Source organism: Triturus cristatus, chromosome 2_1, assembly GCF_964204655.1.
Source record: "Triturus cristatus chromosome 2_1, aTriCri1.1, whole genome shotgun sequence".
NCBI classification, from domain to species: Eukaryota; Metazoa; Chordata; class Amphibia; order Caudata; family Salamandridae; genus Triturus; species Triturus cristatus.
The window spans coordinates 270597375-270620245 of NC_140581.1; the positions used below are offsets into that span (position 1 = coordinate 270597375).

A 22871-nucleotide genomic window follows, 5' to 3' on the forward strand; every position below is an offset into this window, starting at 1 on the left:
AAACCGAAATGTGAATTTGAGGGGTTTTATGTGGGATTTCAAATCTAATGCAAGAGTGCAGTGTGCATGGCATTTGTTGCAGGCACTCCGTTAGGATAACCAGACATGAGGAAGCTGCTGAATGATGTCGGCCTTTGTGTAGAATATTGAATAAAAATCTTTCTGGTTCCAGATGTGCTTTTGATAGGCCAACTGCAAAATGCTCTGCATACATATCACTTTTTACTAAACTGATTTAGCGCCTTTGCCTAAACCATTCACCAGTGAGCGTTCTATAGTCTTACAAACCAGAAGATCATCCCAGGTACGGGACAGAATTGTATTCTAACCTTTTTCTGTAGAATGATTTCAAGATTTTTTTGGTACCAATTTGATTTAAACAAATTTTTATATCGAGCTATCAAGGCTCTTTCTCCTACTACGGGTTTATACAAAGGAGACTTTTGTACATACATGCAATAAATTGACCTTTTTGTTTTCTCAAATAAGAAATGCTTGAGCAGCTAAATGAACTGCCGCCATTTGTCACTCCTGCTGACTACTCTGTCCAGTTTGCGGGGCAAATCAACACCTGCACCAATCCTATGGCAAAGGACAGAGGGGGCAGTTATATTTTGAAAGGTCAAACAAATATGGACTGGACTGGACTGTAGCAAAAAGATGCTGGCTGTTGAAGCTGGCCACTGAAAGTCCATCAAGCTGGGAGGGTCGGACCCTTTTGTTCTTAATAGTTTAAGTGGTTAGGACAATAAAAAAAATGAAGACAAAGTGAGATGCTGAAGGATCTGTGTATTTCGTCATTTGTGTTATCTGAGATGTATTATAAGAAACCTTAAGGAAGAAAAAAGTTAATAAATTGGTTCATCTTTCAGATCCATCGCACAGAATACAGAACTGGTTCGTTTAAACCTCTCTGGTTGTTCTGGCTTCTCTGCTGAAACGCTAGAGGAGGTGCTGATCAACTGCTCTCGGTAAGGCTTTATCCACGTGGCAGCTCACGTGCTGGTCTTCTATTGGATATATGCTGTTGGATATCCCCACTATCACGACATTGGAAGCGCACACTTTATAGTAGTACACTTTTCCTGTCCATAAATGAGGATGTGTCTCTCTAGAACTAATGCACCTCACCACTGTCCTACCCATTTGAGCAAAGCCAAGTTGATGGTCTTGAATTGTGTGGAGTTGCATAACGTTTTTTATTGTAGCCTCTTCTGACACAACTTAAGAAGGTGGTTCTCTTTGGCAGGGCACTTTTCTGCAAACACTCATACCCTCTTGCTCTACGTGGTGGTTGGTTCATGATGTTGATGACTTTTTATCATGTACTTTGTATTTGTGCTCTCCTCTCTGGGCGTGCACATTCCTTAATTTGGTATTTTAGATGTTTGGACAAGAAGAGGCAATTTACTTGAGGAGGTGACTAATGCTTTTGGTCCGACAGGCAACCTACACCAGCTAAGGCTCTTGAATGTTGTATCTGGTCTTTCTAAGATGAACCTGGAAACACCATTGAGATTCAATCATTGTCAAGGCCATTCTTATGGCTATTAAAAAGAGTTTACTCTCTGAGTGCTGTTGGTTTCGCTGTTGACTTCTGCCAACAGAAAATCTAAAAAGCAGCTCCCCATTTTATAAAATATTCACTTTAATTTGCAATCAAATTTAGGTGGAAACCTAAAAATAAAAACACCTGTTGAACTACACCTGTGGAACCTTACTTGTCTGAGTGAACCAACCTCAGGGCTTACCTTCACATTATTCTACTCTTCAACCACTCTTGACCGTCCTTAATTAGATGGGAAAGTTACGGTTGTTAAATAAGCCTTTAAATAAAGCACAGGATGTGGTCACCAACCCTGTCCTCAGGGTTGCTATTTGGTGGATGCAACTTAACAAATGCTAAAGCACTAACATCCACACTGCAGTTTTTGTCTGTGTTAAACAGTCTTGGTGGTCTTGCCACAGCAGCCAGAGAAAGTTCATAGGCATGGAAAGCACATATTTTAGAATTGATCTGGATAATGGGGTGTTAAAATGCAATGTAGCACGCTTCCCAGGCCTTCCCTTCAGGCTCAACTAGCTATACACTGTTTGAATGCCACGATTTAAAGTTCCATCACATTATGTACATAGGGAAAAGCAGCCTGGTCCATCTTGGTGATGCAAACGCAAGAACAAGGGGGTGTTTTTTGAAACTCTGCTCTATTTGGGCAAAATGTGTAGAATGTCTTTGTAGCAGATTCCAAGAAACTGAGTATTGATCCTGTATAAGAGGTCAGGAAAGTTTTCTTTCTTTGAGAGTTTTAGTGCAGATCAATTTTGCTCAGTATTGTGGTAGGTAATGTCACCTATACAGAATGAGAAAAAATGGCAAGTCTGTCCTCTTCAATGTCAGCCAACACAAATCTTGCTCTTATGGTAACTATGGAAATCTTGAGCCGTCAAGCCCTAAGCTATGAATATCATCAAAAGTAACATAATAGATACGCACCCGTCTGTTTTTCTGCTAGTCCTATTTGACCTTCATGCAGTCCATACCATTGTTTTCAAGACTAGATAAGTTTTGTTTATGGTGCCATCACTTACGTAGAAGAACACTGAACGTGCTCGGGTTGGCAGCCCATAAGCCTAACACAATCAACATCCTTCAAAGAAGCTGCTGGGACACAGTTCCAGAGCCCTTCTTGAGGAGTAAGGGTCATTTCTAGCTTGCCTCTTCTTGAATACTGATCAGACTGCCAGCAAATGGAAAGGGACCATTTGCTGCTTCCTCTGTGTAATTAGAGCTATTATGTATAAGAACAGCAATTTACAAGTATAGCTGTGTTCTGAACTTAACAAGATGCAGGTAAAAAAAATCATGCTTTGCCCATCTGCATGCAGACACGAATGTATTAGGTCTTTATAGTGGCTGCAGCCACATTTGTTTTTCTTAATTTATAAGAGGTTTTTATCATTACAGATCTCAGTGGTAGTCAGTTTAACAACCTCAGAAGTATTCAGAGATAAGTTGGCCTGCCAAGATTCAAACATGTGGCCTGCAGGATGCACACCAATCTCCGTGGTGAACACTTAACATGCTGTCCTATTTACTATCCAACCCTGCATTAAGAGTGTATTTTGCTTTGGTAAAAATATAGTCAAGAAGCAGCTCACTGTTTAATAATCTGTGATGGGAGTCACGCTGATTTCAGCCTCCCCTTCCACCCCCTATTCAATATTTACGTCACACTACACACAGCTCTGGATCCAGGTTCCAGATCACTTTAGGAAGAATTAGAAATATGTCTTGTTGCCTGATGTTAATCAACATGTACACTGTTGGCCTGATTCCACATGCCTGGACTGTGCTCAGGCACCTGAAGGGTTTATTTAGACTCTACACAGATACATATTCTCTGTGTAAATATCATTTTGGACTGTGTTTCCTGGTGTTGTATTACTTTAATTTCTCCTTAAACCTAGTACTCATCCATTACTCTGGAGTTGGTAGACTTTGCATTGTGCGCATACTTCCATATTGCACCATGCTGTATACTCTCAATGTGAATATTGTGTAGTTTTACAGAATGAAACCTTAGCTAAAGTTAACCAAGATGTAATTATTTTAGATGCATCATTGGTGCATGAGTGACCTGCATTGTCCCTAGCTTGGGTAGCTGACCAATATCCAGCAGACCCCTTTGGGATTTCATGCATCGTTGGGTATTTCAGATGCAGTCCATGAAAGTGTAAATATTCCTGGGCAAACTAAAGTAGAAATTCAGCAGCACAGTCTACCATTTGTAATGTATGTGTTGCCTTGTATCTTAAAGTATTTGATCCAGTTGTTGCCTCTTTGTAGAATTACTCTACTATACCCTTTCCTACTGAATTTACTGTGATTTGATGGCTGCGCATTGTGTTCTCTAAACAGGTTGGAGGAGCTGAACATATCTTGGTGCGACTTCACTGCAGATCACATTAAAGCCTTGATGAACCACATTCCTCCAAGCATGACACAGTTAAATGCCAGCGGTTATAGGCAAAATCTGCAGATAGCTGGTAACGTTTCCTACAGAGCACTCCCATATAATGAACAGTAGTATTTTGCATTGTACCTTTAGATAAATGTGTATTATTAGATCTGGAAATGTTCTCAACATCCTACTTGATCAGCCATTTATCATACTTGACTAGTGTTATTTGTTTTGTTTTATTATTTAATTTTAAATGTATATTTGGAGTTATATAATCTACCAATATGAAAAAGAGTGCGTTCCAGCAAGTACTCTGATAAACATTACAGTCTTTCCCCCCAAATAACCATAAAGAGTGCTGCATGTATTCGTGGTGTCTCAGAATTGCATTAGTCATCCGTTCGATAACCAACACTACTTTTCTATGTATTTGTTCTTTGGAAACATCCAAGTAAACAGGTGCAATGAGGCCTTTACAAAATGCTTGTATTAAAAAAAAGACATGTACATCAATATCATGTGGCATTTGCCACATTGTGATCAATACTACCAAAAGTTAATCAGGAGAAGGCCAAACCGAAAAAGACCCATGCCAGATTCAGTGTCTTATTAATAAGGGAAAAAAGCCCAACAATGGTCCTCACACTGGAGGGATGAACGTTCCAAGCAGACAGCAGCTCCAAAGAAGCAGTGATGCTTGATTTTTAACATCCCTTTTGCACTAATAAAGATCTTCAACTAGGTGGCAAAATTTAGTGGTGGAGTAGCATGAGAGCCCCTCAAGAGAGATAGACTGTCTCGAAAGAGACTGCTAGTGCATGGTTTGGTATCAGGGACACAACTATTTGACCTCATTTTTAGTCTGATAGTTTAATGAATCCCTTCTTGGTGCAATTGTGTGTTTAGGTAACCTCATAAAGAATAAACTTAAGAGTTGATGTGAATTGAGAAACAACCAAAGCTTGAACCAAAAATGCATGAGAAGGGAATCTCATTGTGACCGAATAAATAAATAAAGCATTTCAACTGTTGACACCTTGTTAAAGAAAATGCGCATAAATAAATGAAAGCCAAGCCAAAATTGGTGTACTTTCAGATTTCAACACTTGCAGTGTACAGAAAGTCTGATATTTGACTATTGTTCACCCATCTTAGTTTTAACTGAATTTTCAGCTTGTTAGCGATTTATCAGTTAAATAAACCCTGTGTTTTTTCTTATTTCTGCAGATGTCAAGTTGTTAGTTGAGCGATGTCCTAATATCACCAACTTGGATCTAAGGTAGGTAACTGACCTGGCTGAATTAGCTAGTCTATAGCATACTAATGTTGTGTATATTTGACCTTCATTCCTCCCTGAATCCACCCCAGCCCCCCCCACCAACACATTGAGTAAATATATTGATATATATAAATAAATATATATAAAGGCTATACAGCATTGACCTCAAATCTATAATGACAGTATTGGGACAAAATAAACAAAACGTACATAAAGCAGTCAATACAGATCATAGTGTTTGACTGGTTTCTTGAAAAAGACCACACAAGCAGGAGGAGCATGTGGTTGCAGAAAACTGATGAAACAAGGGGTCTTGAAAGGCATATGAATGGACATAGGACACCAAAGATGATCAAGCACTAGAGTGTAAAAATATATATATATTTTTTTCTCCAAATAATTTTTGAGTTTTAAAAGAAAGAAAAAATCACAACCTGGCATGAGATGAAATGCAATTTCAAGTGAGATTATAAATGATAATTACAAAAGAAGAAGGAATTACAAAAGAGAATTACAAATGAAGTGACAAATGGAATTGCGGTTAGATTAAAGCCACAGTTGGTCCTCGTGCCATTTTATGTAGACTGACCATAAGGTTGTGTGATAGACATACATTTGCTGATATAAATGTTTGTATAAAAAGCAACGTCAAGGATATGATATCAGAACATCCAGTACAGTATTATAGTATTCATAAACACATATCCTGTTTACAATCTTTGTCAGTCTAGAATATCAAGACCTATCAATATCAAAACATCAAGTAACCATCGTATCTCCCCATATTGCATCTTTTGTATTATATTAAAGACGTTATGAGGGTAACGTGAAGCCTGTCCAATGTATTGCGGTCCATGAGTGAAGAGACAGATGAGAGGGTGCATGTCTGCGGAAAAGACCTATAGGGAGAATGTCCTATCTTGTAGTCGTGCATTGGTTGTCATCTACGGGATCAATAACATTTATGCACGAGTCTCCTATGAGATCGTTTGGTTCAAGGAGGATCATACTTAAAGGAAACAAGGGGTTTCCATAGCTTCCTATGTGAGGGACGCCAGGACGAAGGGTGTAGAGATATTATATGCCCTTCTGAGAAAGGATATCCATTCCTGACATTCCCTGGAAGACTTCTTTTGAATTCTTCCAGTTGAGTATTATTTTACAGGCAAGTGTGAGCATTAGGTCCAACAGGAAGCGGTTATTCTAATCTGTCAGTATTGGGTCTAGGAATCCCAGAAGGATGTAGGAGAATTCCCTGGAGAATTGTATATTTTATCCCAGTATGTTTGCAAGATAGGGCAATGGAAGAGCATGTGGGCTAAATCAGTCTTGTGTTTTGCTGTTCCAGCATGTAGGACTATGACTGAGGTTAAGCTTAAAGATTCTTCTGGGCGTCCAATATGTTCTATTTATTAGCATGAGTTTTGTTTGGGATAGTACGGGAGAGATTTTATTTGCGAAAGGAGTTTTATGTATCTTATGCCAGTCGAAGGGAATATTCCTAGTGTTAGGCTCAGATTCCCATTTGACCTCATTACGCAAGTTGGATTTGTGTGGCTTTGGGAGCAGTAGTTTGTAGATTTTAGACACCGTGTGTCCTGATAGTAGTAGTTGGGATACCAGTGGGAGGATCGACGGGTTGGTTGGTAGTATTGAGTGTGACGTGAGTTGTGCTTTTAGTTTCAAGAATTTATAAAAATCTAAGGGCTCTACGCCACATCGTGTTTGAAGTTCGGAGAGTGGAGTTTCACTGTATAGAGGTCTTTGATTAGGTTTATGCCATTTTTTTTAACCATTTTTCCCAGAATAACATTTCCCGGTCCATCTTTAGGTATGGGTTCTACCGTAGGGAAAGCTAAGTTGGATTTTCTGATTTTCACAGCCGACGATTGTTCCAGGCGCAGTAGGGCTCTTCTTGGATTTTGAATGATATATTTAGAATGACCGATGATAGAGATGTTCATAGTTAGGAGAACAGGCAGAGGGATTTCAATGATGAGTAACCTTTCTATGTCCACCCACACTGGTATATATTCAGGGTCGGTTACTAGCCAGTTAGACCCTTGTTTCCAAAGGTAAGCAGTTTGGTAGTTCCTGAAGTTTGGAAGGCCCAAGCCCCCTTTTTCTTTTAATAGTTGGAGTTTGTTTGTAGGGAAATTCTGGGTCTCTTCCCTTGCCATAGGAAAGAGTTGAAGGGTTTGTGTACCTTGGTCAAGAACTTGTTAGAGAGTGTCATAGGTAGCATACTGCCCATGTAATTGACTAGTGGGGTGATCATCATTTTTAATGTCTAGGCTCTTCCCCACCAGTAAAAAAATCTCGGTCACCAACCGTCTAGCAGCGTGGCAATTTCTTTTGAGAAGGGCATTTGCATTGGTCTGGAGGGTGTTGACTAGGTCCTTGGTCAAGTCCAGGCCTAGGTATTTGATACAATTTGGTTGCCAGGTGAGGCCCGACCTGCCAATTATTTCTTTATGGGCGAGATTGTTGAGCAGCTTGACCTCGGTCTTGTCTTTGAGCTTATATCCAGAGAAATCCTCTATTGAGGCCATTGGGGCAGTTAGAGCAGACTCCACCTTTTCCGAGATGACTAATAATGTTGTCTGCGTAAAAGGTAATTTTAACTGTGTAGTTGGTGAACCGAATGCCTGAGATCTTTGTTGTCCCGTAGTTGATAAAGGAATGGTTCTATTGCTAAAAGAAACAAGGAGGGCGAGAGTCGGCTGCCCTGTCTGGTCCTTTGCTCTAGTTTAAAAGAGACTGCGACCAGCTCTGACTTTGGTGGACAGGTTAAAATACAATGCCATTACCATGCGAATAAAATAGTATCCCAAATTGAATTTCTCAAGTGTCGCTCTAAGATGGGACCAGTCTATTTTGTCGAAAGCCTTTTCGGCATCCAACGGCCTTCTCCAGGGCATAACATAACATTTGTGTGTCATCACTGAAAAAAGTATTTTTTAGAAATCCCACGTATGGGGTAGATGAGTTTGAATATATATTTTTGAAGACGCTTAGCAAGGATCATGGCGTAAATTTTGCAATGTGTTTATCAGGGATATAGGCCTATAGTTTTCAGGCTTTGATGGATCCTTCCTATCTTTGGGAATCACAACGATAGCTTCTGCAGGGGTGCCACTTATTTGGCCCGAGAAACCGAATTGATTGCACACGCTTAGTAGAGAAGGAATGAGAACAGTTGCAAATGTCTTGTAGAATTTTGCATTGTACTTGTCAGGGCCAGGGGCTTTTCCTGTTTTAAGGATTTTAATCATATCCTCAATTTAGTTTGCCCCAATTGGGCCATTGATTTTTTATCTTGTCCTGTTCTGAAAGACAAATTCTTAGTGAAACTTAAGAACTGAAGATACCACTTTGTATAGTGTGGCATCCTAAATAATAGATGCTCCTGTGTGCCATGGTTTGGGGAGCACCAACATTCAGAGATCAACAGTAATTCAAGGGAGTACTAGAAAACTAAAGGTTTTTCTGTTAGAAATGTCTTTAATAAACTTTGACATTGCAAGAAAGTAGTTTGAGGGTAATTCATGGGTGAACCATGAAAGCACAGATTGCAAGAAACTGTGAAAGAAAACCAGGGAATGTGTGTAAAAAGTAGGGAGTCGCACAAGTCTAAATATTATCTGGGACAGGGAACAAAATCTGTGTTCTTTATCGGGAGAGACAAGAAAGGAAACCTTAGTGTAATCAGAACTTGGAGATGGAAAAGATTTGAGTCATTTGTCTAAAAGTGAACATGAACGCCAAATGATGGGGAAAAAGAGTAGTAATAGAAATGGCATGAAAAAGGTATACTAAGCACACAGCCTTGCGGGTACTTTTATGGAAAGAGTTTACAACCGAATGTTACTCGTAGGTAGGAGCACATTTATTTCCAAACAAGAACTGAAAAATCCACGGAAGAAGGCACAGCAAAAAGACTACAGTTCTCCTTGTTAGAAAATTCGGCCTTGAGATAGAGTGGTCAGGCAAATTAAAAGATCTCTTCCCCCACCCACCATCTTTTTTTCCCCCTTAGGGAGAAAGGCAACTGCTATATAAGACCAGTATTGGCAAATCCAGTGTGTATCACCTCTTGGAACTTTTGACTTTGCCAATGTTTTTTTTGCAATCCTGCGCTGCATTGCTAAAGTTGAAACCCCAAAAAAGGTGCTATGCCACATCAGCCGTGTCATTTTGTTAGCGCCTGCACCACACATCCTCAAACCCACAAAATGAATGGGCAGGGTATTTTTATTTACTAATCCAAGTTAAATTGGTAAATTGAAGAAAAAAAAAGATAGCGCCAAAGCACTTTTTGTTTAAGTGGTTGAAAGGGAGCAACAAGTAGAGCTGGGGTGGAAGCAACATGGAGGGTGGTCGTGGGACAGCGGTAGAAGTCCACAGCACAGGCAAGAGAGCAGTGCGGAGCAATGGGTAACCGAATCAGACGGGCAAGAGCGCAGTATGGAAAAGGGAAAAGCACGGGTGAAAAAGCAATGGCGGGGATAAGCACAGAAGGTCAAGCACAACACAGAGGTGTGTGGGGGAGAAGCACATGGGCGAGATCAACATAGAGCATGGTGGTGGGACGAAGAGCAGTCCACAGCATAGACTGTTGGAAAACGCATGCATTCATGGAATGCTTAATTAAAAAAAGGAGTGTCTCAAAAATAAGCAGCGATAAGACACAATTAATGAGGCCATGCTCCAGGCGAGGTACAAAAGAGCAAGAAAAGCCCACACAACTGGTCTTCGAAGTAGGATGGACTCTGTTTGCGAGTGGCTTTCTTAAAAGCATACCACATAATGCGATGAACACTGCTTTTTCTTATTACCACTGCACAGCAGTTAAAATTTACAAAGCAATCAAATAATGTGAAACTGCTCAGCGAGCAGTCGACCTAGGGATTACAGCAACAACCTACCATAAAGTTCCTTCAGTGTTCACGTACTGGTTTCCATAGATAAGGCAAGCAGGTTGATACATAGCTATGGATGACATGCAAACGTTTCTTAATCTTTGATATGGCTTAGCTTTACTGTATACTTGGATGCATAGTTTCAGTCGAGGACAAGTTACTCTAAATGTAAACGTTGGCCACAACTGTCCATGAAAACAACGATCAAGTAATGAATTGAAAATGGTTGTTAAAAAAATGAAGATCTACTGGAACAAAGAGTCATAAAAGTAGTAGTTGTGCTAATAGTAGTAGTAGTAGTAGTAGTAGTAGTAGTAATGGTGGTAGTAGTAATTGTGGTAAGGCTGGGGAGATTGCAGTAGGTTGGTGGTGAAGTTGGTGGTGGTTAGGGTAGGTTAATCGTAGGGTGGTGGTATGGGTAGGGTTCTGGTGGTAGACTGGTTGAGTGGGTGTTAGGTGGGCGTTAGCGTAGTAGTCAGTGTAGTTGGGGATGAGGTTGGTCGTTACGGTGGTTGTTGGGTGCTAGACAACATGGCTAAAAGACGTTCATATTGACTAGGCCAATAGCTCGAGCATTGCCGCGTTCTATTGACTTTGCCAATGCTTGTTATGTGTTGACAGGGTCTTGCTGAACAAACATGGAAGTGATGGTGAGAAAGTTGAGCTTTAAAGCAAGGGTGTGGCTTAACAGCCGGAGCTGCTGATAGGGGAACTAGGTTCAAATCTCTGGGTCGGCTGAACAATTTGTGATTCTGAGCGACTCCCTTACGCTTCCCCCTGCCTACGACAATGAATGAGTCATTGTGCAATGTAGCTGGTGAGCACTGAAAGCACTCCAATACCATTGGCTGCTGTTTGCGTTATGGCAAGATAGAGGCTGAACAAGTGCTCCAATACCATCTGATCCTGCAAAAATAAAAAGAGCGGTGAGGAGGGAGGTAGTGGGGGATGGGACAAGCAGGGAAGCAGGAGGGTATGGGGCGATGGGCAAGCAACGGCTGTGGAAAAAACGTACTTGAAGCACGATCAGCGACAAAAGTGAATGTGTCATTGTGTAATGCACTTAAAGCGCTCCAATACCATCGGCTTGTGTTCGCGCTATGGCATCGGATCGTGCAAAATAAATAAACAAGTGCTGTTTCTATTTCAACAACTTTTTAAGAAATGCATTTGTTTATGTGCATTGATTTTAGTAGTATGTGTACAAGGAGACAGCCTGAAAACACAAGTACTCCTAGGGAGTGCCTACAAACAATGCAAAACATAGCTCCGCAAATGGGGCGGGAGGGTAGTGTAAGGAGATATGTTCTTGGTCCATGCACTATTGGAGGGCCAAACACAAGAAGATGGATGGCGCCCTGATAAATGGCATCATAAAAAATTAGTGAAGCTAAAGTTTACGATTGGTAGGAGATGGGTGACTTGTAATCCCACTGATAGAACACAACACGTCTCTTCGAGACAGTGCATATGCTGTCTACCCAAGACATATAGGTGCGTTTTCACTGAATAAATGTGATGTCTATATTTTGTTTTTGGCATTTTCCAATCGTGCCACCCACAAAAAATGTATTCATTTTTTATGTGGACACATGGGAAATCTGGGTGGTTGTCAATTTGTGATTTTTTTTAATTAAAATTTGTATTCAATAACCTAACAGTGCAGTTCCGCATGTGTTACAGCAACCTCATATAGTTTTCTTTACAGTCACTCATTCAAATCAATTTTATCGCAATACAGCTATATTCTCATACCCTTACACGTCTTCGTCCGACCCACTATCCTGTTCTGGGGGTGAACAAATTTCTCTGTGTGTTCCACTTTCCCCACACCCTAGCCCATTTGCGAGGCAATCTACGATTTACAAAGGTGGCCTTCTCCGCCACCATGACCATATCCATATCTCTATACCACTGTGCTATTGTTGGTAGTGTTCCCACACCCCATTTCTGCGCTATGCTCCTTTTTGCTATCATCATGCCAGTTGTGGCCCACAGGCGTTCATCATGGTTAAGGTCTGTCGGAACCCAGACGTTAAGCAGACAGCACTGGGGCTCGACTGGAACCTGCTTCCCGGTGACCTCTGTAATCGTGCCTATCACCTCCTCCCAGTAGGTCTTCAGTTTCGGACATTCCCATAGCGTGTGATAATATGTACCAATATCCCCGCATATGCGCAGACAGTTAGGTTCAGGAGCCCTCCCCATCTTGTGTAGTACCGTCCGAGTGAAGTAGGTCCTATGTAATATTTTAAACTGCACCAGACGTAATCTGGAGGAAATTGCCACTTCTTTAGGCGAAGCTAGTGCCTCTCGCCAATCGTGATCATCCATATCTCCAACTTCAGACTGCCAAAGTTCCCTGCCGGATAAGGGGGTCCGGTCGATTATTGATAATTTTTTTACATGTCATGGATGTCGCTTTTTTTGTAAGGTGATTGGTGAGCAGTCTGTCCTCTAAGGGGGAAGCCACCGGAAGTGACGCCTCCGCCGGGACAATTTGTGAATTTTAACAGAAACTCCCAACACAGAATGCAAACAAATATGTAATGTTAGCCATGTACTCACTTTCAAGTTTTGTATAGACCGAATAAATGCAAGTTACACCGCTCTGGACACCTCTGTCCACAGATTGAGGTGCAGGAGAGATCCTTGACCCCAGAGGAGTGTTTGAAGGCAGGCAGGGTTATGGAAAGAAGCTCCAAAATGAAAGGTTTCACAGTGGTAAAATCACGATGAAATGATAATCTCACAGCTGCCATTTTGTGAATAGCAAAAAAAAAAGGCACAATTATGTGCTGGCTGTCTCACTTTTCATTAAAATCACACATTTGCACTGAAATAAAAACGAGAATATATGGGAAAAATACGAGTTTGAAAATAATCAACTTTTGGGGATAATGGAAAGCTGCCAAAGGGTGTGCATAGCAGGGTATGGCTGCCCGTGCTGGCTACCAGTGGGGATTGGCTGTCCACTATGGCAAGTCGGGCGCAGGTCCCACCACTGTGCACCACCAAAGGCCACATGTAGCTGACCACCAGTAGCTAATTGGGAGCAGGCTGTGTACAGCGAGAGTTGGCTGCCAGCAGAGTATTTGGGTCAGGCTCTGTGCTTAACCCCCATTGAGGTGGATGTAGATCTGACAGAAGGCCTTGTGCTGCATGGATGGTTATCCGTGGCAGGTTGGCACAGAACCTGCGGTTAACTCCTACTGTGCATCGCTGCAGGCCATGCACAGTTGAGCTTGTGCACTGGGTCTCCCTACATGCTTGTCCTGCGGCTTTCGGGACTGCCCATCAAGGGATGGCGGCCCACTGTGGCGGGCGGGATGCCCTAGGGTCAAAACCCATTACACGTGGCTAAGCGTTGGCCACCTGTGGTGGTTTGGGCCAGAAAACCTGTGGCCAACCTCTGCTAGGTAAGTTTGGACATGTATGGTTCGCAAATTAAACCTTCTTTAATGTTCCCTCCCACGGTGTTTTGCTCTCTAGAGCGAGCAGCGGCGCGCAGGGTGGCAGCTGCATTCCTTGTGGGTCAGGTTACCGTGCTTTCTCTTTGGCTTGTTAGATTTTAGCAGAGCTGTTCTGGCAGGTGGGACAAACTGCACCAGTCGGCTATCCCACGGTGTGCTTTTCAGATGTTGGTCATTTTTGTGAAGTGCACAGTGGCCCTTTCTTTCACCGTCTGTTTCCCTCGCTCGCACCTACCAGTTCACACCTTCCTTTGTGCACTGTGCAACAGACACCACGTTCGTGGACCTGGGCAGTCCGGGGTCTGAAGCGTCAGCCATGTAACACTGCTGGGTGGCCCTCCATGCTGCGCCACTGGAGACGGATGGGTCGAATGGTTTATTTGGAGCCCCCATATTCTGAAAGGGTTAACCGCTTGCCGCTGTGATGTCCACGCCGATTTCAACGCGCACACCTAAAGTTATGTACAATACGAACGAGAGGCATTAGAATGCATCGAACCAGCACATTGAGATTATATGAATGTATCTTGCTTATAAAACGCCGTTAGGTGTTAGGTACTGAGCAGACACTGTGATTTATGCAGTTGAAATGCCGCTGACTCAAATTAACTCGGAAATGCTCAAAGGCAGTCGACGGGTAACAGAAAACGTTCACTGGTTATTTAGTACCTGATTGAATATCAAGTAGGTTATCGAGGTGTTGCAATGTCATTGTTTTATAATGTATAGCAGTAATGCTACGTACGAGGCTCGTAACATGTGTGAGCCCTGCTTTTGTCCATTCCTTCCCCAAATCATGGCAAGCATCCAGGCCATTGCAGCATCCTTCAGCATCCAATATTCTTTAAGGCCTTCTTTGCCCTGGTTCTCCTGCAGTGCACACTGACCATGGTATGTCAAAAGCCCAGGTGTCCTGTATTCAGCCCTCTTAGGATCCTGCAATCCCAGCATGGGTGCACGGAGAAGTTGGTTAAAACCGTACTGTGGTCCCCAGTGGAAGCCATTTAATCTGTCGTGAAGAATGGCCCTTGACTGTGAACGATGGCTGCATTTTATGGGAGTGTGGCGATGGAAAAAAGTCCATATACCAAGATTAGTGGGCTTGGAAGAAAATTGAATTTTAATCCAATAAGTTACTTTGGTTATAGCATTGACTTCAAAATGGGGGGGGGGGGGGGGGGTTTGTTGCACTTTTAGGTAGCATTTAGATGGCATTGAAACGTTTCTGTTGACAGTGCTCCTCTGTCTGATAAAGTTTAAAATATTGTAAACACCTTGCTCTGACAGAATGTTTTTCCCCTCTGTTGTATTCCTAAATACAAGGGACAGGTTGTTTTAATATGAAATCTTGCCTTAAAAACGATACTATCCTGTGGGCAACTAAGTTTGTTAACATTGCATATGTTTATGTTTCTAGCGACAGCGTAATGCTGACATCGGAGTGTTTTCCAGACTTTCATCAGCTCATTTACCTAAATAACCTGTCGCTCAGTCGATGTTATCAAATTTCACCTGCCACGTTACTGTAAGTATACTGACCCTTTACTACTCGTTGCACAAGTTGCTGCTGAATTTAGGCCCTGGCTGGCCGTTTTTTACGCACCTTTTGCTGCAAATGCCTGAAGTTTTCTCACTGGCTAGGTGTGCGCTATAGGAATACCATATGCGTACGTTGTATGCAGAAGGAAATGGTTTACTGATCTTTTTACATACATGTAGATGCATGCATTGGTTGGTTCAAGAGTATTTGTATGCCTTCAGGGAATGGGTAGGCAGGTATGCATTAGAATACATCCTACCGTCTTAGGTTGGAAAATATCTTCTATGTCCTGGGTTTGAATGACAATGGAAGGAATTTCTTATTTGCTTCATGCATGTCGTGAAAGCTGTGGTATGGCTCTCTATACATGGTTGGTGTCTTAGGTTGACCTGGTACTTACCCTGGACCATTTGGGGGAGGGCGGTTGTGGAAAGTGCAATGTTTCCTCTAAAGGTGTCTAACTCCTTGCCCTCCCCACACCCAGCAATTCTTCTCTGATAACCTGGAATTTTTCTGCCATTCACGCAACCTTCTGCTCAACAGACATTCCATTCAAGACTGTTTAACCAGAGAAACTTTCTCGTCCTGTGGATTAAACATTTAAATAGATCTTTAAAATGAAATTAAAAGCCAAATGTGATAAGCCAAATAAGCCTTTGCTCTCATGAAGAGCAAGTGGAGGTGGGTTTTGGTGACTGCTGGAAAGTCTACAAACATCCCTTAAAGGGAAGACTGTCTAAACAAATGCCACACTTGTTCTCAAATGGCGAGTCTCTCAGGAGTTGGAACATTCACAATTTGTAGACTGTCCACCTGAATATGCACAGAAGTGGATGTTTTGTAGTGGTGCTTTAAAAGTGTTTATCCACCCTATCTCTTTTCTTTTTCACTCTTCTCTGATACACAAGAGTGAAATGGAGCATCTCAGCTGTTTTCCTTTTTCTCATTGGGCCCCATTACTAGTTCAGGGCATCTTGTTCCCGATGTGTCCCCACCCAGAAGGATGAGCTCCACAAACTCCATGTTCAACAATTTGAGGCTCAGGGACATTGAGCCTCGACTTCCCAACAGATCTGTGGGCAGGTGTTGCACATGGTCCCCGGCTGCCTGCATCCTTCAGAAGCTCTGCTCATCTGATGGAAAAAGGAACCACCCCTCCTGCAGCTTCCTGTTACCTTCCCACCTTCCCATGGGCAAAAGAATAAGGCGCTGCACACTTACTCCCCATTACAAGTAGGCCGTAAATGTATGCGGATTGGGCCCTTATTTGTGCCAGAAAAGGCAAAACAAGCGGATTTGGAACCAGTATTACAGGGTCTGCATATTATTCCATATTTTGGGAGCAATAACTTGGAATCCGCGTTATGTCACGGGGCAATGCCTCCCAATATAATGAATTCCAGCCCCGGAATCTGCCAGCAGAGATAAGCGGGGACTTGTAATGGGGCCCATTGTGGTCTGGTGTGTGTGTGTAGTTTTTGGATTCAACACATTTTAACGAGGAAAAAATGTCTGCCAAGAACAAACTTTTCAAGCTTTTTGACTGTTTGGTACCTTTGTAATGAATGCAATAATCACAGCTCTGTGCAGCCTATACATTGTTTGAACCCTCGTGTGGAAGAAGCGTGCACTGGAGCTCAAGGAACTCTTTAAAAATAACAAAGCCAATAGGTCTGGTCTTGACATGCTGGTTCAGTGGCTATTTATATTGCAAGCTTATGACACAAAAGGAAAAAATGCTTCCGTCTAAGCACAGTGGCCTAAGACTTGCAATAAACATGTAAAATTCAAAGGAATTCAATATCGCATATAGTTTCAGTAGAACAGAGCAAGTGCTTCTTAGTGCGCGAGGTGTACTTAAACAGGTATAGAAACCTCTTTTAGTTTTTATGTGAATCACAGAAAATGTTGTGGTACAAAGCTAAACTACTATTTGCTTTTAGTTGTTTTAAAGTGAACACATAATTTAAACACACAAGAATTACATCAAAACGGATAAAGAAAATTGTAGAAAAAACTGTTGGCAAAATGAAGTTTTGTCCCAAAAGTCTTGGAAGTGACGTGCACTTTGTCTGCAAAGGTGCCCATTTGATCAGGACCAATGCCGCCACTTGCAGTGCAAGAGAGCTAATGGCTGAAGTGGGCTTAGCCATAATCCGATAATGTATGTTGTGCTGGATGAAAGCAAAATAATGAAGAGGCCTCATCCAGAGCCCCACTATGGATCTATGAATATTTCTATATTTAAACAAACTCTCTCTAACTCACACACCTGTAAACTGCAAGCAAATACTGTCTTTTTTCTTTTTTGTATTGTGAATCTTTCCTCGATTCACTTGCTGTGCATTGTTCTGCCATTTAGTGCTTGGGTCGAGAATTCACCACTATTTTGTAGTCCTGCTATTTAGTTTTGTTGTTGTTCCTACCTACCTTTGGTCGCCATCTTCAAAGCACGGTGAACATGAGGAAACCGTAACGGCATGATAAACCCTAATGGGAGAGGAAAATACTGATCATAAAGCTACACAACATCCTATGCTAGAACATTTCTTATTAATATGAATAGCAGTTTCAAAGATACTCAAACATTAAATGAAATGAGATGCCAGCCATATAATAGAAAATGATTGGACTCAAGCAAATATTGAGAGAGGCTGAAGATTTGGTAGAATTTGTTAGCTTTTGCTATATTTAGTTCTGGTTTAGTGGTTATGCATGTTTTTATCATCCAGGATGAGGGAGAATATACAGGGTGACCAAATATTAAGAATGGAAAGTTCCCAGAGAAGTATTGTTGTTCTATACTCATATTTTGCGGTCTTAGAAAGTCTTTCAAAACTGATGCACTGTTTCTTTATTTACTTTTATTTAGTGAACTTGGAAATCTTCCCACATTAAAGACACTCAGTGTCTTTGGAATTGTGACTGACAGTTCGCTCCAGCTCCTCAAAGAAACACTGCCTCACCTAAGCATAAATTGCTCCCATTTTACTACCATTGCAAGACCAACTGTGGGCAACAAACGGAACCGGGACATCTGGGGTGTGACATGCAGGCTGACATTTCGACAGAATGATGGCTTGTGATTTGGAAACCTTTTTAGTGTAAGGTGGAGTTGATGTGGTCAGAATGGAACTTCTACTTGAAATTAGGGCCTCATCCGCAGCGTGCTCTTTCTCGAACATGATCCACCCATTTCCATTTGTGTGGCCTCCGCTCTCCGTAAATGTTGCACAAGTGCCAGCTCTCAGTAATGGCTTATGCGAAGGTGCTTGTTACTTGACTCTACCCATCAAGTAAGGCTTGCGGCCTCACTAAACAGCTGGCATATGTGCGGACTGTTTTTACTTTTAGGCTTTTTAAAGTTGCAACCAGTACTTCTTCGCGTTCTTAATTTCAGCCTGGGTAATTGAAGTGTATAGATTATGGAGTTGGATTTACTGTTCTATGAGCAAACATCTGGTGTCATCAATAAATCCATGACTTTTGATCTCTGAGAGAAAATGCAAAGTTAAAGTACACAACCCCTACTCCATATCAAACACCAAGCACATTTTATAAACACTGTCACTCCAACATACTTGCACGCTCTCACTCACAAATTCAGTTCTGTCACTTCACGTTTCTCTCTAAACTGTCACATTCACACTTTAATTTGCATGGCCAATCACTTTTGGTTCATCACAAACTGCTGTGTAGATAAGGGAAATAGCCTCATTGTGGCACATGTTTAAAGTTTCAGCAGCTAAAGAACAAGGACATCAGGGAGTGCGAATTGGAAACTGAAGTTGGCATCTGGGCATTACTGAGGGGTTATTTCACTCGTATATACCCTCCGTCGTATAACTGTGTCCACAAAGTTTTGATTTTAAGATCTGTGGGAGAAATTTACCTCTGTTAATTCATTATCAAGAGAGTGGGAGACCGGTAATGCATCAAGGCTTAAGATTGACGGTCATACCAAATGTTACTTTGGTCAACAGTCCGGTAAATCATTCTTGTATGCATCAAATCTGTCACACAGCTAAAAACCTGGACTCCATGTAAAGCCTCAAGGATCCTGTATAAGGATGTCCGTAACAACAGTCTACTTATCAAGGAAACCTGATTTTTGTTTTTCACATCCAAACAAACTATGCTGTGAAAGGAAGTGATTGTGAAATTTTGTGGTGACCATTCTTGTATGCTCTCCTTTGCTCTGACTCGATGTCCTGTACCAGTCGTCCAAGCGGAAAGTTATATCCTCTACTGGTGAAGTAATTCTGCATTCGTAACAAAGGAAAAAATACTTTAAAATGGTGTGGGAAATTAGGTGTTAACTGTTTTAATATCTATCAACAATTTTCATCCATTTCAGATCAATGTTTTATTTTTACATTTTTATCTAAAGTGTGAACGAATTTTAAAATGGAAGCGAATGAAGTCTACGCAAATTTGAGAGGTCTATTTTACCAACTTTCTGAAATGTCTAAAAGAACAATGTTAAAAATAGTTTTTTGTTAAAAAAAAAAAAAAAAAAATGTAATTGCAGGGGCACACTTTCAAAGATAAAACGTTCGCACCTCTGGCACCGTCTGATATAATGTCATGTATTTTTTTTAAATACCTTTGATAAGCTAACTGGCATATGCAATGTTTATGAACACATTAATTTCATATCTGCAAATCAATTTTTATTCTTCAGGTTTAAAATGATACCCACAGTCCACATGATGTGGTTGAGTGGAATTTGTTTGCCCTGAAGGCTTCTGATTTCCAAATGGGAGTTTCTTGCAGTGCTCACTGTGATTTGAATCACTTAAGGTTGCATCAAAATTCCTACAGGAAGAAACAAGCATGCCTTGTACAAAATCGACTGAAACCTGTTCAAAGGTTTCTTTATTCCAGGGCATAGGAGCGGATATGACATAAATAATAGTAAACCGGCTCATGATAGAATCATGAAATAGTCTACCTGCTAGGATGGAGACTTAAATGTGTCTTATATTTGGCAAAACTAAGCCCAACATTAATTTTAGAGAAATTACTAGATGGTTTCCTCTTTTAGCATAAATATATTTGAATGCTTTGTAAGCTTTTATGGTCCATCCCTTGGCAAAAAGTATGCTTGTGAATTGGATTGAAAGTAAAGCTGGAGGGATAGAAACACAGCTTGCTTATGTCACTTTTTGAGAGATCATTAAAAAAGTCAATTTAAATTTCTGAATTGTTCCAATTAGTTACAGTTAAAATATCAAAAGGCAATGTTTAATGTTACATGTAGAATGATAACCTGCATGGCGGAGCTCCACATACAAATATTGTCTTGTATGTCTGCAATGCCCTTGGTAATGGGTTTGCAATTGTTTAGGCCAATTCTGCTTTGTATTCCTTGGACTAGAGACTAGTGCTTTAAACTATCAAACACTACCAATTTTAAGTCTGTATAAGTTGGCCTGGCAGTGACAATGTTGGGTGCATTTTATAGGCTGTGCCCTTTCCAGTCCCAGGGCTATGTGTTAACACGGATTTTCAAGATTATCTGCTGTGATATAGAATACAAAATTTAAATATCTGTCCCATTAAATGCCAAAGTAATTTAATGTAAATCCTACTTGTCCTGTTTTCTGATTTGTGAAGCTTTTTTTCTCACTTTATTATACATTTTCGAGACAGATAGCAACAGGAGCTTGCAGAAATCAAAGCTGATGGAACAATAACAGCATCGCAAATACAGAACAGATCAGTGAGGGGGGGCCCCCAACAGTCCCAGAGAGAGCTCCCCTGTTTAACGAGAGTACCCAAACATCAGATCCAGGTTCCGGACAATACAGCTCCATTTCCATGCGGAGTCCAAAGTCCCCATACCCAGGAGTAGCTCCTGCTTGAGCTTCTAGCTTTATAAACAGCCTCTTCAGCAATGGAACTTTGGTCTGTACTTCTGAGCCACTCGCGAAGTGTTTGTGAATCACACACTTGCCATCTTTGGGTGATGTAACACTCCACTTCAGTTTTGCATACCTCTAGCTACAAACCCAATTATGAAATGGTTATAGATATTTATGTTTCACTTGTACTGTACGTTGTTACTCCTGCTTGTTAGTGGAAATACATTACATAGGGTATTGCTAAAAATATTTTGGTTTCAAGTTGGACCACAGCCACCTGGGACTGTAGCTCTTCCTACTACTTTTCTTGTCTCAAAACTAAGAATTTGTTGATGACGGCATCAAAAATGAGGGCCTTTTAGGAAAGCTTTTAATGTTCAGGATGGTGGGCTTTTTTAAACAATCGACAGGCTAGGTATGGAGTGATGTCTGCTTCAACTAGGTGTGGTAAATGTGCTGGGTGCGAGCTCTAAGGAAATGGTCACATGGGTCATCAGCACTTGCTGTGTTACTATCCATATGCATTCCAATGCAAGCATCCTCACTCTGGTGACAACACTACCTTCCCTGGCAATTAATGTGAAAAAAGATCAGACATAACCTTTGCACAGTAAACAAGCGGGTATTTTATGATCTTAATTTGACTATGTTCAAATACAATTCTGTCCCATTAAAAACCTTATTAAAATATAATGAATAATCTGTCGCAGTGTGCTCCTTATTAGCTTGTAACCTCTGCCTGTTTTTTTGCGTTTGTTGGATTAAAAAACAACCAACAGGAAAGCTGTGATTCTCAAAGCGGTCTCATTTCTTTTATGTGCCTCTATGCAGAGCAGTGGTTCCTAACCTTTGGACTTAGGTGGACCCCCTGCTTAATCATTACTGAAATGTGGGAACCCCCACTAAATCATTATTTGACCCCACTGAGTCATTATTTGAAGCCGGGGACTCGGTCCCAGAAATTTCAATGATTTTAATTGAAAAACAACACCCATGAGTTCAAAAATAAGCATTCTTCTAACAAATATAAAAATGATGAAATATTTTATTCAGTGCACAAACGCACTAAAATATGTATTTAAAATTGTAATGGAAAGGTTGGAGCTTTTCTAAATTCAATTGCGTTTATTCGTCTCGATTATAATCATTCATATTTGCAGAACATTTTTCTTCTTTAGTTATATACACTTTATTAATTTGTTAATACTGGTTAATTTTTTAAGCAGTCGTGGACTCCATGAGAGGGCGACGTGGACCTCCAGGGGTCCTTGGACCACAGTTTAAGAAACAATGACTTGGAGAGCAAGTTATGGAAACCTAGTATTAGGCAGCATAAAATTAGATTTTCTAAACATTGTATCTTGAAGGATCAGTTGTACATACAATATCATTAGATTGAAGCCTACCAGACAGCCCAGCTGTCTGGTTTGCTACAGACATCTTGGGGACATTTATAAAGCTTCCCTAGGAATGCATTTCGCCCGTTGCTTACCATTGGCTTTGTGGGTTGTAACTCACTGTTCTAGCTTTTATTTGCTGGTTTTATTTGTTTTATGCTGTCATGGTTCAGTTTGTCCCTCCCAGGGAGCAACGCCTTTTCACACTACCTCTCCTTGTATTTTCTATGATTGCTCCTTTCTGTAAACAGGCCTGTAAATTTTGTTCTTGTCACATATGTTGTGCATTCAAAGACCGAGGTCAAATGTCAGGCTCTGTCTTCCAAGGGAGCTTGGTGTGTACATTTCTATCTGAGACTTCATAGTAAGAGGATTTATTCAGCAATCTTTCTGGATACTGGGGGTAGGAAAGGGTTTTGTTCTAGCACAAC

The 22871-nt window shown here is 41.1% G+C and overlaps 1 protein-coding gene across 1 annotated transcript in view; it reads left to right on the forward strand.

Moving 5' to 3' along the window:
* SKP2 (S-phase kinase associated protein 2) overlaps positions 1-20764 on the forward strand; it is an 85700-nt gene extending 64936 nt beyond the window's left edge. Inside the window, exons 6-10 of the mRNA XM_085631043.1 lie at positions 873-971; positions 3920-4047; positions 5190-5241; positions 15054-15161; positions 18049-20764. Of these exons, the coding sequence (XP_085487169.1) occupies positions 873-971; positions 3920-4047; positions 5190-5241; positions 15054-15161; positions 18049-18262 (601 nt within the window). The 3' untranslated portion in view covers positions 18263-20764. The remainder of the gene's footprint in view (positions 1-872; positions 972-3919; positions 4048-5189; positions 5242-15053; positions 15162-18048) is intronic.
* Positions 20765-22871: the final 2107 nt, after the last annotated feature.